The sequence below is a fragment of the Gastrolobium bilobum genome, unplaced genomic scaffold (assembly GCF_033153095.1).
Source record: "Gastrolobium bilobum isolate Gb01-03AN ecotype WA unplaced genomic scaffold, APGP_CSIRO_Gbil_v1 utg1530, whole genome shotgun sequence".
Lineage (NCBI taxonomy): Eukaryota > Viridiplantae > Streptophyta > Magnoliopsida > Fabales > Fabaceae > Gastrolobium > Gastrolobium bilobum.
The window spans coordinates 346,453-360,378 of record NW_026898965.1 but is presented as its reverse complement, the minus strand read 5'-3'; the positions used below and the strand labels follow the sequence as shown (position 1 = coordinate 360,378).

Here is a 13,926-nt window from a genome sequence, read left to right as displayed (position 1 = left end):
TTTTTTTTTTTGATAACAAAAAAAAAAAACTATTTTTAAAAAACAGTTATCAATCAGCGCCTATACATATACAAATGAAAATCACGGCCACTCATATACAAAATAAAGGTGAACTTTTTTTTATACTTTATTTTAATATTCTTGCAATTTCCCTTATATTGTATATCAATAGCTGATGACCAGCCAGCCCAGCTAATAAACCAGAGTTCAAAGATCACCAAGACAGTACGCACACAAAACTAAAATCAAAGCATCAGATTGAGTACCCTCTCCGCTTTCAAACTAGACCGTCAGGATGTGTGAATCCAAAACATTATATTTGTCCTTTATTTGTATGCATACTCTAGCAAGATGGAGGCAGCATTAGCCCTCATGGATGATATTTACAGTAAAGAATAACAAATTTAATATTCTGTGTACCTAACAACATCTCGCAAACAAAACTATAGTAGGTACCATTACCATGAGCCAATATTAGCTCAACAAAAATCGAATATCCAATGATAAAAAAGCAAAACGAAAAGTGGACCATAACAAAATATAACATTAATAAATAATGCATTCAGGGCGGTTCACAAAAACAAAAATTAACTCAGATTTAATATAATGAGCAGACAAGATAACAAATTCAAATTCACTCTTGCAAAACTAATACGATCCAAAGTCTAATATTTTCAATAAACAGTCTAAGCAGAAGTGGCATTCAAAAAGGCTCTTCCAGGCTGGCGGTTCGCCAATCGTCCATGGCACCCAAGAAGCTGCGAAGTCGCAAAGAGGAACTTATGAGTTAGAAGGCTAATTATATACAACAAAAGAAGAGAATTAGCTGAATCACAAGGAAAAATTCAATCAGTAATATGCTCCAATGCATTGCCCACTATATGCCATGGACAAGTCCTCAGCAAGACAAAATCCATATGCCATAAAGTTTCAACTACAATACATTGCATTTACATGCAGTTTCACTTTACCTTTGCATTCACACCATCAGGCATGATCCTGTTCTCTGACTTGAACTTCAGATAATCATTGCGGTTAAACTTGGTGAATCCCCTGAGCATTTGAAATAATAATTACTAGAGTTAAGCCATAGACATAAAAAAAGACCTATGTAATCAAATGATGCAAATCTATAAGAAATATAAGGTATTATTCATAAAAAAAATTAGGCAATAGTAAAAAAACCGAGATGTAGAGGTAGCTTCCTGCAGAACAAATACATACCACTTCCTGCTAACTATAATCTTTTGACGACCGGGGAACTTAAACTTAGCACGACGAAGTGCCTCCTGTGCATGATGGTTGTTGCTGTCCTTACAACGGACAGAAAGAAGGACCTGCCCTATAGCCACTCTAGCACAGGTACCTTGAGGCTTTCCAAAGGCACCCCTCATACCAGTCTGAAGCCTATCAGCTCCAGCACATGAAAGCATCTTATTTATCCTAAGAACATGGAATGGATGTACCCTGACCCTCAAGTGGAATGCATCCTTTCCAGCAAATTTCGACATATATTTGTTGCAAGCAATCCTAGCAGCTTCCAGTGCCTCGCTTGAGACATTTTCCTTCTCCCAACTAACCAGATGGACACAGAAAGGAAACTCATCAACACCTTTCTTCTTCATACCAACGTCATAAATTCTGATCTTGGGATCAGGAACACCACGGCAGAACCGTGACTTGGGGTATGGCTTGTTTTTAATTTGACGATAACATCTTGCAGGTCCTAAATCAAACACCAATCATTATTATCATCACCACAATAGTATGACAAAAACTGATCCAGCTCATTCTAAAACCATATTCTATGATTACAAGAAATGCGCACAAAAGACATGACACTGAAATTTCAGATAGGATAATATAAATTTAAAAAGGATTTCCTAATGGATATGAATACTAGAAAATTCATAACATAAAATATAACATTTAGCATAACATTTAATGGCTCACACGAGGATAATGAAAGAAGGCAATTTCCTGCGCACAACCTGTTGCTGGGTTTTCACAAAAGTGAAAAGGATGATGCAATTCTTGAAATCATCAATAAGCAACCATACAATTCACATGCACATCTTATTAATGCAACTCCCTCAACATCTTAAAGTAATCTAAATAATACTCAGGCATGGTAACAAGGAATCAAATAATATGGTCACAAAAGAAAGGATACAGCTTCAATCAAACAATGTCGAAAGCATCAAACGAGTATTTGAAATCTTGAAAAAAATCGAAGTTTAGTCAAATAATACGTTGGGATAAATTCACTACATGTAAGGTTAATGCATCTAACATGTATTCGAAACAAACAAACAAAGAACCATCCATTGCATCAACTCCTTAAATAAAAAATATAACAATTAATGTTCCAATGGAATCCTTTGAAAAGTACATCGCAAGTAACGCCAATCTCAAATTTATTCCAAACAACAACAAAAATCACTAGGACTTACCAAACCAATGAACCACAGTTTACATTCAATTTGCAGCATCACAAACCAACACATAAAATACATCACAGTTCAGCATATTCCACTTTCCAAAATTTTCCAGAAAAGCCAAAAATAAGCTTCAATTAAGAACGGCATATAAAACACATCAACCCGGCTAACCCCCAAAACCATCAACATACACAGATCCAACAACAACAAAAGGAATCATGGATTTTGAACATAGCAAAGATGAAATTGAAACGACAAATCGAAATCATGCAACAGATATAGATAATTAGGGCTTACTTCTCCCCATGGCTGCGTCTCTCTCTCTCTCTCTCTCTCGCGCTGCTCTTTCCGCGTTAGAAACAAAACCTAAAATGAGGATTTTATATAGAGCAGCGGCTTTGGGCTTACCCGTTTAAGGAACGGGGCTTATGTTTTGGGCCCAATCCCTAAATCTAAATTTATCTCTTTAAGATTGAAATATTAATTAACACGTTTTTATTTTAACATGGTTTTAATTTTGAATAAGATTTATACAAGTCTCATTAAATACAGTCAATTCTATAATTTCATAAAACTTCAATAATTCTATAAAATATTAAATTTATGTTATTGTAACAAAAATATAATACTCTTTAAGTAACAAAACTAGAGTCTTATTTTATTTTTTTAATAAATTAGACCATTCTTTTATTTTGAAATTGTTGACCTTGTCAAATTTTACTTGAAAAAGGGTATTCTAATATATTATAGAATTGTAAATAATATGTACAAAGGGTTCTCTATTTATAGAGAATATTTGACCTAATTTTAACCTAATTGGCTTGGCCCAATACAACAAATAAATGACTAAATAATTATTATTTACAACACTCCCCCTCAAGCTGGGGAATAGATATTTATCATTCCCAGTTTGCTAGTAAGTTCTTGAAATCTGTCTGAAGGAAACCCCTTTGTTAATAGATCAGCTAATTGACGCCCAGTGGGAATGTATGGAGTGGTAATCAACCCGCTATCAAGTTTCTCTTTGATGAAATGGCGGTCAACCTCAATATGTTTAGTCCGATCATGTTGGACTGGATTATGAGCTATACAATATCACATAGCAGCTTCATAGGTCCCTCACATTTTATTTTGAGATCATCAAGTACAATTTTCAGCCACAGTAACTCACAAATGCCTTGAGCCATAGCTCGAAATTCAGCTTCTGCACTTGATCTGGCAACCACATCTTGTTTCTTACTTCTCCATGTCACCAAGTTATCGCAAAGAAACATGCAATAACCAGTGGTAGAACGACGGTCAGTCACGGATCCAGCATAATCAGCATCTGTGTAGACTTCTAAAGATAGAATGCCATCACGTCGGAATAACAATCCTTTACCAGGAGTACCTTTAAGATACTGAAGAATTCTCTCTACTGCCTGCATGTGTTTTTCTTTTGGATCGTGCATAAACTGACTGACAACACTAACAGCATAAGCTAGGTCTGGTCTAGTATGGGCCAGATATATCAATTTCCCAACTAGCCGTTGATATTGTCCTTTATCAACTGGAGGACTCTCTTCTTCATAGCTCATCTTGTGATTCTGCTCAATAGGAGTATTAGAGGGTTTACACCCGAGCTTTCCTGCTTCTTTGAGAAGATCAAGAACATATTTCCTCTAGCTGATAAAAATTCCTTTGCTTGAATGAGCTACTTCTATCCCCAGGAAATATCTTAGTTTCCCAAGGTCTTTGATTTCAAACTCAGAGGCAAGCCGTGTTTGCAGAATCTGTCTCTCCACAAAATCATCACATGTGATAATAATATCATCAACATATACAAGGAGCACAGTAAGCTTCCCATTTTGGGAGTGCTTGAAGAAAAGAGTGTGATCTCCTTGGCTCTGTCTGTATCCTAAGGTCATCATAACCTTAGTAAATCTTCTAAACCAAGCACGAGGTGACTGCTTCAATCCATACAAGGCCTTTTTTAATCTACAAACTTTATTTTCCCCTTCACAGAATCAAAACCAGGCGGGATTTCCATGTAGACTTCTTCTTCTAACTCACCATTGAGGAAAGCATTTTTCACATCAAATTGATTTATATCCCAATTATAATGGGCAGCAAGAGATAACAAGATTCTCACTGTATTCATCTTTGCAACTGGAGCAAAGATTTCTTCATAATCAATGCCATAGGTTTGAGTGTAACCTTTGGCCACTAATCGAGCCTTATATCTCTCAAGAGTGCCATCAGAATTATATTTTAGGGCATAAACCCATCTGCACCCTACTGCTTTCTTTCCGTTGGGTCTATCAATAACCTCCCATGTTTTATTTTTCTCCAAAGCATTCATATCCTCTTGCATGGCTTGAGCCCAATTCCTATCTTTCAAGGCTTCATGTACTGATTTTGGGATTGCAATAGAATCTAGTGCTGAAACAAAGCTTTTGTGCTGCACAGAAAGATTAGCAGAGGAAACAAAGTGGGAGATAGGGTATTGAGTACAAGAGGGACAGGAGGAACAAGTTTTCTTGTGACAATATCTTTTTCCTTTTCTAAGAGCAATAGGTAAGTCATCAGAAGTAGAAGCAATGGGTAAGTCATTAGAGATATCAGAATAAATAGACAAATCATGAGAGGAAATAATATTAGAATCAGAAACAGGAGATTCAGGACTTACCAGTGGTTCATACGATTGAGGTTGCTGGTGAGACAGTATGGGTTGTATCTCAGGAGTATTTGAAGGTTCTGACACACCAGGAGCAGACACACTAGGAAGAGAGAAGATTGATCCAGACTCAAAGAAGGAAGGGGACGAGTCTTCTGAAGAACTATTCTTCCCCTGACGATGAGGACCCAGGAAATAAGATTCAGATTCTTGAAAGGTGACATCCATAGAAACAAAAAATTTCCGACTTGGTGGATGATAACACTTGTACCATTTTTTATAAGGGTTATAACCAAGGAAGACACACTTAAGAGCCCTAGGATCCAACTTACTCCGATGTTGTTTATGAACATGGACAAAGGCAACACATCCAAACACTCTTGGTGGAAGGCTCTACAATATGGGAACAGAAGGAAAGAAGGAAGTCATGGAATGAATAGGACTGATATTGTTAAGGACCCGTGAAGGTAAACAGTTGATCAAAAAAGTTGCAGCTAATACTGCTTCTCCCCAATAAAAACTATGAACAGATGTCTGAAAAAGTAGTGCTCTAGCAACTTCAAGAAGGTGACGATTTTTCCTTTCAGCAACCCCGTTTTGTTGAGGGGTATCAACACATGTGAGCTCATGAATCATACCTCTGTCTGAAATGAATTGTGACAGGCATTGATTGACGTACTCAGTACCATTATCAGATCTGAGTCTTTTAATACCCTTACCAAACTGAGTCTCAACCATATGATGAAACCGAATAAATATCTCTGGTACTTCAGACTTGTCTTTCATCAAGTATATCCATGTTATCCGAGTACAATCGTCAATAAAAGAAACAAACCACCTTGCACCTGAAACACTGTGCACTTTAGAAGGGCCCCAAACATCAGAATGGATAAGAGAAAAAGGTTCACTGCTTTTAATAGTGCTAGAAGGAAATGACACTCGATGGTGTTTTGCAAATTCACAAACATCACAATGAAAGGTCTCAACCGACTTATTGAGAAACAGAGAGGGGAACATGGACTTCAAAAGACTAAATGGTGGATGCCCGAGACGCTTGTGATGGAGCCAAATCATAGACTCTGCAGTAGAAGGATGACGTGTCATTAATAACTGATTTTTGCTAGCATGGTCTGGAAGGAGATGATACAACCCATCCTGTTCATTAGCAACTCCAATTGTCTTCTTCGTGGTAAGATCCTGAATAAGACAACGAGAAGGAAAAAATGTGATAGAACAATTCAAATCAGTTGTAAGTTTTTGAGTAGAGATAAGATTAGTAGAAAGCTGAGGAACATAAAGAACATTTTTAAGAAACACGGAAGGTTGAATTTGAATGTTACCAGAACCAATAACTGATTTATGGGATCCATCAGCTACAGATATAGTATGACTACCAACAGTAGGATGATAAGAACAAAACAACTCAGTACGACAAGCCATATGATCAGTTGCACCAGAATCCAAAATCCATGAGGTTTTAAAATCAGTGCAAGAAGCAAGAAGAGATATAGAACGTGTGCTCTTACCAGATAAGATCGAAGAACTATCATGCTCGGCCATTCTTTAACAAAAAAAGTTAACAACCAGCGATAAAATCAACCAAACAGAATATCAAATGACCTCTGATCAGAAAAATAATTACAGATCCAGACAGAAGACAAGAAGACGAGAAGAATGGTGGTGGTCCGGTCCAAAAACACGGCCGCACGCGCCTCCACGCGCCGGAGAAAGGAGCTGCGCGTGGGATTCACTCATCGGGAAAGGGGCGGCGCGTGAGAGCGCGTGGATGGGCTTCGCCGGCTGAGATTTTTCTGGTGTGGTCGTCCGTTGAGCGCGCACCTGTCTGTGGGTGGTCGCGGTTGAAAAGTCGCCGGAAAGTGGTCCAAACGGTGAAGACAGATCTGATTGGAGGCGGTCAGAGGTGTTTCGGTCGTTTGTGGCGGAGGAACAATGCGTAGAATAATAGATCGGAGGAAAAATAAGGTCAACAATGGTCCCCTTGGTCCAAAAGGTCCCCGAAATTTTTTTCCGGTGGCGGCAAGAGGCAAAGAAATTAGGATTTTGTTAAAAAAGAAGATAATATGTGCGGAAGCAAAGCCCTCAGATCGAGAGCTCTGATACCAACTTGAAAAGGGTATTCTAATATATTATATAATTGTAAATAATCTGTACAAAGGGTTCTCTATTTATAGAGAATATTTGACCTAGTTTTAACCTAATAGGCTTGGCCCAATACAACAAATAAATGACTAAATAATAACTAAATAATTTTTATTTACAACAATTTTTCATTGTAGTTTGATTTCGATTATCAGGCTTTTCTTGTTAGCAAGCGATATATAATTTTATCATAAATCATCACAGGTGGCCTTCCAAATAAAAATACTTTGTTATAAAAATATTCATAATATATTGAATAATTAATTTGACGTATCAATATGGAGTCTAAATTTTATTTAATAATATCGCATAATATATATTTTTGACAAAAAATAACTATTTAATAATATTTGGAATAACTCAATCCAGTTTAAAGTCTTAATTTCGTAAATAGCCCGATCAAACTATCGCGAGGCGAACTAATTTAAATATTTAAAAAAAATTATTTGGAATAAATTAACTAATAATTATAAGACTTATTTATTATCATATATAATTACTGATATTTGCTTGTTGTAAGTGGCAAAAGCAAGATTTTTGTCTCAGTGCGAGTGAGTGTGTGTTCACCTTGAATTGGGAAGAAGAGAAGAAGCATGAAGATCTATCACATTCCTTGCCTTCAAGACAATTATTCCTATTTGTAAGCTGTAACTATTCTAATTTTGCATTTTTTCAATTCCAATTTTGGGCAATATCTGAATCTGGGTTATTTGCAGGATCGTGGACGAGACTACCAAAGAAGCCGCGGCGGTTGACCCCGTTGAACCGGAGAAGGTTCTCGAAGCTGCCAATTCACATGGCCTCAAACTCAAACTCGTCCTCACTACCCACCATCACTGGTCCCTCTAACTACTCTTTTTCCTTTTCTTTTTTTTAAGTTAAATTTCATGACTTTCGGAAGCTGGTGGGTATGATTTAATCGCGTCCTTTTGCATCACACTTTGCCTTTGTTTTCTTAGCTTAGAACTCGTGTTAATATGTTTAGTATCTGGTGCTGGATTTGTTTTTTGGTTCTTATCTTTAGATAGTATGTTTTCAACTTGTAATTTAGGATTTCTCCTGTAACCGGATATAAGCTCAAAACGATGTCATTTTGGGTGGAGATCAATGTGTTTTTGTAATTATAATATATTGCAGGGTTATATTAGTCTTTATCATTATAATCTTATAATCTTATAATCTCAAAACGACGTCGTTTTGGGCTCACTGGAGATAACTTTATCTCCGGTGGCTGGAGAAAAACTTTTCCCAATTTATAATTATGAAATTGTTACTTTATTTTAGTAAGATTTTGTTGTTTTTATCATTTTTATTTTATTTTATTTTATTTTTTGCAAATTCTTGAAAATAGGAATAATACTAAGGTGGAATTTTGTAACTATTAGTGGAAACACAGATCAAAAATGAAACCAAACACCACCTGAATATCTAAATTCGTAGTGGTTATGTCTATGTGAAGCTAAAGTAATCCATATAAAAATGAGTGGTGAGTCTTTTTTTTTTTTGTCTTAAAAAATGTAAATGCACACTGCTTTTCTCTTTTCTCTTCTTTTCGATTTTCCTTTAAATTTTTATTTTATGTAATTTGTTAAAACTAACTCTAAGTTGTTAATCATTTTCTTGGTTATTTTGCTAGGTGTTAAGCTTTTTGCTTCATCTTTTTCTTTTCTTTTTTAAAAAAAAAAATTTGTAATTTTTGTGTGATTATGTGACAGGGATCATGCTGGTGGAAATGAGAAGATAAAGGAATTGGTACCTGGAATCAAGGTATATGGTGGTTCGGTTGATAACGTGCAGGGTTGCACTGATAAAGTTGAAAATGGTGATAAGGTGCCTCTTGGAGCTGATATAAGTATAATGGCCCTTCACACACCTTGGTATGGTAACTCAACTAGTTAATTATAGATTCTTGTTGGCACTCTTTTTCCCAACCCAATGTAAAGAGTTTGGAAATAGTGAACTGTGTATTATAGACTGGGCCTGTTACTGTTTGGGTCTCCCCTTCATTTCAAATGACATAAAAATAGTCTGATCTCCAAACCTAAAAAAGAAACACAAAACTCAAAAAGAAAGAAATCGTCTAACTCCTGTTTGTATACCAATGATACTGCAACACTGGAAGAGATTTGAAAACTTGCAAACTGCCGAGCATAATACAGTGTTAACTTTAATAATGTATTTCTCTTGCCAGAAAAGTTTTGTTCTGAATAATTATTTGTGTACTGCTTCCTGAACGTGTGCTAATTGTTCTCATCCTCTATTAGAGGGTTTTGGCCGTGCTTATATGATGATTAAACCAATAGATGCACCGATGTATGTGATACCAAGGAAGCATTCCTTGCTTCAGTGGCCTTATCAGTTATTAATATTAATTTTGGTCAGTGCTTTATTAATTGTTAGTAATTATCATTCTTCTGTGGTATTCCTTGATGTGCTCTGTAGTGGTTCAACCTCACTTTCACCCTTTCTCCAGACACATATACCTGTCTTGATAACATAAGCTATTTGTTTGACTTGCTCAGCCACACCAAAGGTCACATAAGTTATTATGTCACTGGCAAAGAGGATGAGCATCCGGCTGTTTTTACTGGTGATACATTGGTAAGATGACTGATCCATCTTCTTCATTTTAAGGAGTCTTTATGAAGCATTTCTGAAAAAGTAGTTCTTTGGAAACCATATAATAAACTTTTTCATAAAGCTGTGCCAAATACTTGAAGTCAGGGGTATATGATTTATTTTGACTTTCATTATTTCTCTATGAAAACCTTCTTGTATATATAATTTTGAAGATGTCCTACTTTTAGATCTCTAAACTTATTATATTATTGTTTTTTTACAGTTCATTGCTGGTTGTGGGAAATTTTTTGAAGGAACTGCAGAACAGATGTATCAGTCACTCTGTGTAACCTTAGGTTCATTACCAAAGCCAACACGGGTTTACTGTGGCCATGAGGTAAACAATACTGAAGTCCCCTTCCTTACTGGAAAAATTTTATAGTAGGGATTGCCATTAATGATTGATCTTCTTGTAAGTTCAAATTTAATCCACACAACTGTTTCAACAGTTATGTAATGCATGACTTTACCTGGTAAAAGTTTATAATTTAATTATTGGAGATAGCAGAATTCGAGAATGATGCAAATATATATTTGAATTCTAATTCATTCTATAGTTGATGAGTATGTATATCTATTTTGATGGTGAAGACGTGTGTATGCTCCCCAAATTCTTTCCGCATCTTGGGTCAATCCATAAAATGTGTGAACTTCTTGAGGATGTTAGTGGTGCTGCCCTGGGAATTGTTGTTTGTGAAGTTGTAGACAGTCTAAAATAAACATCTTGGGTCAGTCCATGCATGCTTTATGTAAACTGAAAAGAATGGGAAATGGAAGGCGTATATTTCCACTTAGTATTGCATAGAGTAGTCAACTTGATATAGACGTAACGGAACCATCGATACTCAGTTTTTGTAACAAATTTAGCGCTAGAGTTAGGCCATTAAGTATTCATGAATACTACTGTTTCCTAAATTTTTGTTATGCTGGAGTGGAGTCTCTCTCTCTCTCTCTCTCTCTCTCTCTCTCTCTCTAGTTTAAGAGCTAGCATTCCATTACAGCAACTATTGAGCATGAAAACCCAGATATCCTTATTCTTGGGAACACAGTTCTTTGGTTTGCTGAAAAAGATACCAGTTGGAACCTATCAACACTCAATTCTTGTATCGAATTTAGTGCTAAAAATGCCATAAAGTATTCATGGATAGTGTTTCCTAACCTTTTGTTATGCTGGAGTCTGTCTATTAATGGAAACATTTATTTCTGGTTAAGAGCTACCATTATGTTACAACAACCCTTGATAAGGAAAATCCAGAGATCCTTTATACTTTAGAACTCACTTCTTTGGTTTGCTGAAAAAAGATACAATTGGTTTTGAGACCCAGCTGCAAAGTTCTGATTTGGGAAGAAGTGGAATGCTTTAGATGATCCTTAGTGAGTGTTCAGAAGAAGCTTATTTGTGCAAAGTTGGTTATGCTCTTATGCTTAAAATACAAATTTTATGGCTTAGGTTGAATCAATGATGCAGCTTTGAGGCATAGAAACATACAGCATGAGGGAAGGAGAAATTCTAGATTGTTCTACTGTAGTTTTACTTTTGGCCTATAATCTTAAATTCTTAGTCGCATGTTTATTATATGCTGTTCCTCACTTATGTCATTAATCACCTTTAAGAGTTTGAATTTGTTTTTTCTGCAGTACTCGGCGAAAAATTTGCAATTTGCTCTGATAGTTGAGCCAGACAATTTGAGGATACAGCAAAAATTAACCTGGGCTCAGAATCAGCAGCAAGCTGGCCAACCAACAATTCCTTCAACCATTGAGGATGAAATGGAGACCAATCCATTTATGAGGGTTGATCTACCTGAGATTCAGGTTTGTCCGCTCCTCTCCAAACCCTCTTTATAGTGTGAAAGTGAAACAAATAGATGATTTCATACTGATGGGAGGGAGGAATGAAATAGATACTCAGTAATGCCTTCAGAAGTATATTGGTGCTTTCTACAATCAAATTGAAATTCTAGCATATTTACTTTGAAAGGAAGCTGCAAGCCTGCAATTTGTGGCAGTCTTTCATTTTTTATATTTTTATATTTTGGATAAAAAATAAAGTGACACAATGCTGAACCTGAAGCATTTGTTGACATGTTAATATTTGTAGGAGAAGGTGGGCTGCAAGTCACCTGTTGAAGCTTTAGGAGAGATGAGGAAGCGCAAAGACAACTGGAGGGGTTAATGAAACGTGCATTCTCATTCATTCCTGTTCCACTTTCCTTTTCTGTTCCATCCATGTGAAGAAGGCCCTTTATGCAGATACTGTAACAGCTTGTTTTACCTGAAATTGAAATGGCAGTGTCAGAGGCTTGTCATGTTAGGAGCATGGATTTTGATTAGCTCCGTTACCCATATGTATATTCTGTTGGTTAGTTCAAATACTAAGATGTTCTATTTCATTCATGTCATTTACTTGTCAACTTAAAATCAATTATTTTCTCTTTTCATTTTCTGTTCGCAAAGTAACTTTCTCCCTCTAAATTTAGTAATAAAAATGAAAATTGTATGTCCCCTTCGATGCTTTGTTTCTTTCTGTGATCAGGATAAGAATGGGGCAGAGATAGAAAATAATGGCCTGCTTCTTTCTGTGCCCATCATTTTATTATCTTTGTTTTTGGTTGGGTAAATGGAGTGACGATGGAACTAGTAGCAAAACGCATGTCGCCGTCACTAGCGGCGATTTCAAAGTCCACAATCATTTAATAATATCTATACAAATAAATTGTATTTCTTAGGCCCATGATATTTTATGGATTTTCTTTTTCCGTTTCTTTATCTGTTAAAATATCTTTAATAAATAAGATTGAAAAAAATGCTAACTTAACTAGTTGTTTGTTTGTGTTGTTGGGTCACATTTTAGCAGTTTATATAATTAAAAGCAATGTCATCTACACCTTATTTTGGTTATATTTTTTATTATCATAAATATAAATTTATTTAATAATAAACTCAAGGCATGAAACATAATAAAAAAGGCAATAAAACTATATTGTTACATATTTCTACAATCAAAATCTATCAAACCATAATAATGCAACTTTCTTAGAAATAGTCTCTCCTTGTACAATACTATCAATAGACATTCTCAAAAGTGGGGAATACGAGAGGGTTCTGATTCGTCTCAGAGAGGTAATTAGGATCAGTTACCAAAAAAATAAACATTCTCAAACCCATCTTCCCAAGCGAAAAGAAGGATAATTTTAACCCTCAAAGATTTCTAAAATATACTATACCTCAACTCATCGGATGTTTTATTGTAATCTGACTCATTGAAAAATTAACATTCATAATTTTGATAACAAAATTCTTAAAATGAAAAAATATAATTATTTTAATATATAATATAAGAGGATATATTTCCAAATTTGTGTGCTTTCCTTGCCATGAAATTACCATGGAAACCCATATCACAACACCAATTCCATAAGCATGTTCTTTTGAGAATAGCACCACACCGACATAGACTTTGTATAGAGGTGTGCGGAGTCTCGTCTAAGAACGTGGCTTGTGTATAACGTATTGGTGGGAATATTTTTTTTTTCTTCACGCCTCCATGTGATTTTTTCATTTAAAAAGTGATATTTGGACAAAAAAAATTATTTTTTATTTTTTCTCTCTCCTCTTTCCTTATTAGTTATATGATTTTGATTGGTCTAGACCACTGAATAAATGTTGATCGGGATCACTGAAATTCTTCTATGCTACTATAGAAATCTACGTATAAACCACTATTGCACGGCTACTTTATCACTAAATTTTATATTTTTCTCTACTACTTTCTCTCAGTTGAATCATGATTGAAAAATATAACGCAAAATTATTAACGTTTATTTATTAACATATATAGAAAGATGATGTATTGTCCCTCCTTCAATTTTAATTAAAGAAATATATTAAATGATATACTATAAAATTATCAATTTTATATTTTGGAGTTTTTCCCTTCTTGTTAAAAAAATTAAATAAAAAACAAAAGAGGTGATTGATTAAATAAATAAAAAAAAGGGTGAATCATGGCTTTTCATTTTGTTGGAATGACAAAGGGAAGAAAAGAAT

The 13,926-nt window shown here is 35.3% G+C and overlaps 2 protein-coding genes across 3 annotated transcripts; one reads left to right on the top strand and one right to left on the bottom strand.

The window, feature by feature from the left end:
- Positions 1-524: 524 nt before the first annotated feature.
- LOC133285863 (large ribosomal subunit protein uL16) lies at positions 525-2,788 on the bottom strand. Of its 2 annotated transcripts, XM_061483165.1 has the most exons (6): positions 2,739-2,788; positions 1,510-1,726; position 1,473; positions 1,225-1,337; positions 972-1,053; positions 525-758 (listed from the first exon to the last, which is right to left on the bottom strand). In XM_061483165.1, the coding sequence occupies exons 1-6, from the start codon at positions 2,746-2,748 to the stop codon at positions 687-689; spliced, it is 495 nt and encodes a 164-aa protein (XP_061339149.1). In that variant the 5' UTR covers positions 2,749-2,788; the 3' UTR covers positions 525-686. The 2 variants fall into 2 exon arrangements, with proteins under 2 accessions (XP_061339149.1, XP_061339148.1); XM_061483164.1 differs by having other exon boundaries at positions 1,225-1,726.
- Positions 2,789-7,766: 4,978 nt separating this feature from the next.
- Positions 7,767-12,372, top strand: LOC133285894 (hydroxyacylglutathione hydrolase cytoplasmic-like). Its single transcript, XM_061483208.1, has 7 exons — positions 7,767-7,897; positions 7,974-8,096; positions 8,973-9,134; positions 9,780-9,858; positions 10,100-10,213; positions 11,515-11,691; positions 11,978-12,372. Exons 1-7 carry the CDS (start codon positions 7,851-7,853, stop codon positions 12,050-12,052), a joined length of 777 nt encoding a protein of 258 aa, XP_061339192.1. The 5' UTR covers positions 7,767-7,850; the 3' UTR covers positions 12,053-12,372.
- The last annotated feature ends 1,554 nt before the right edge of the window (positions 12,373-13,926 follow it).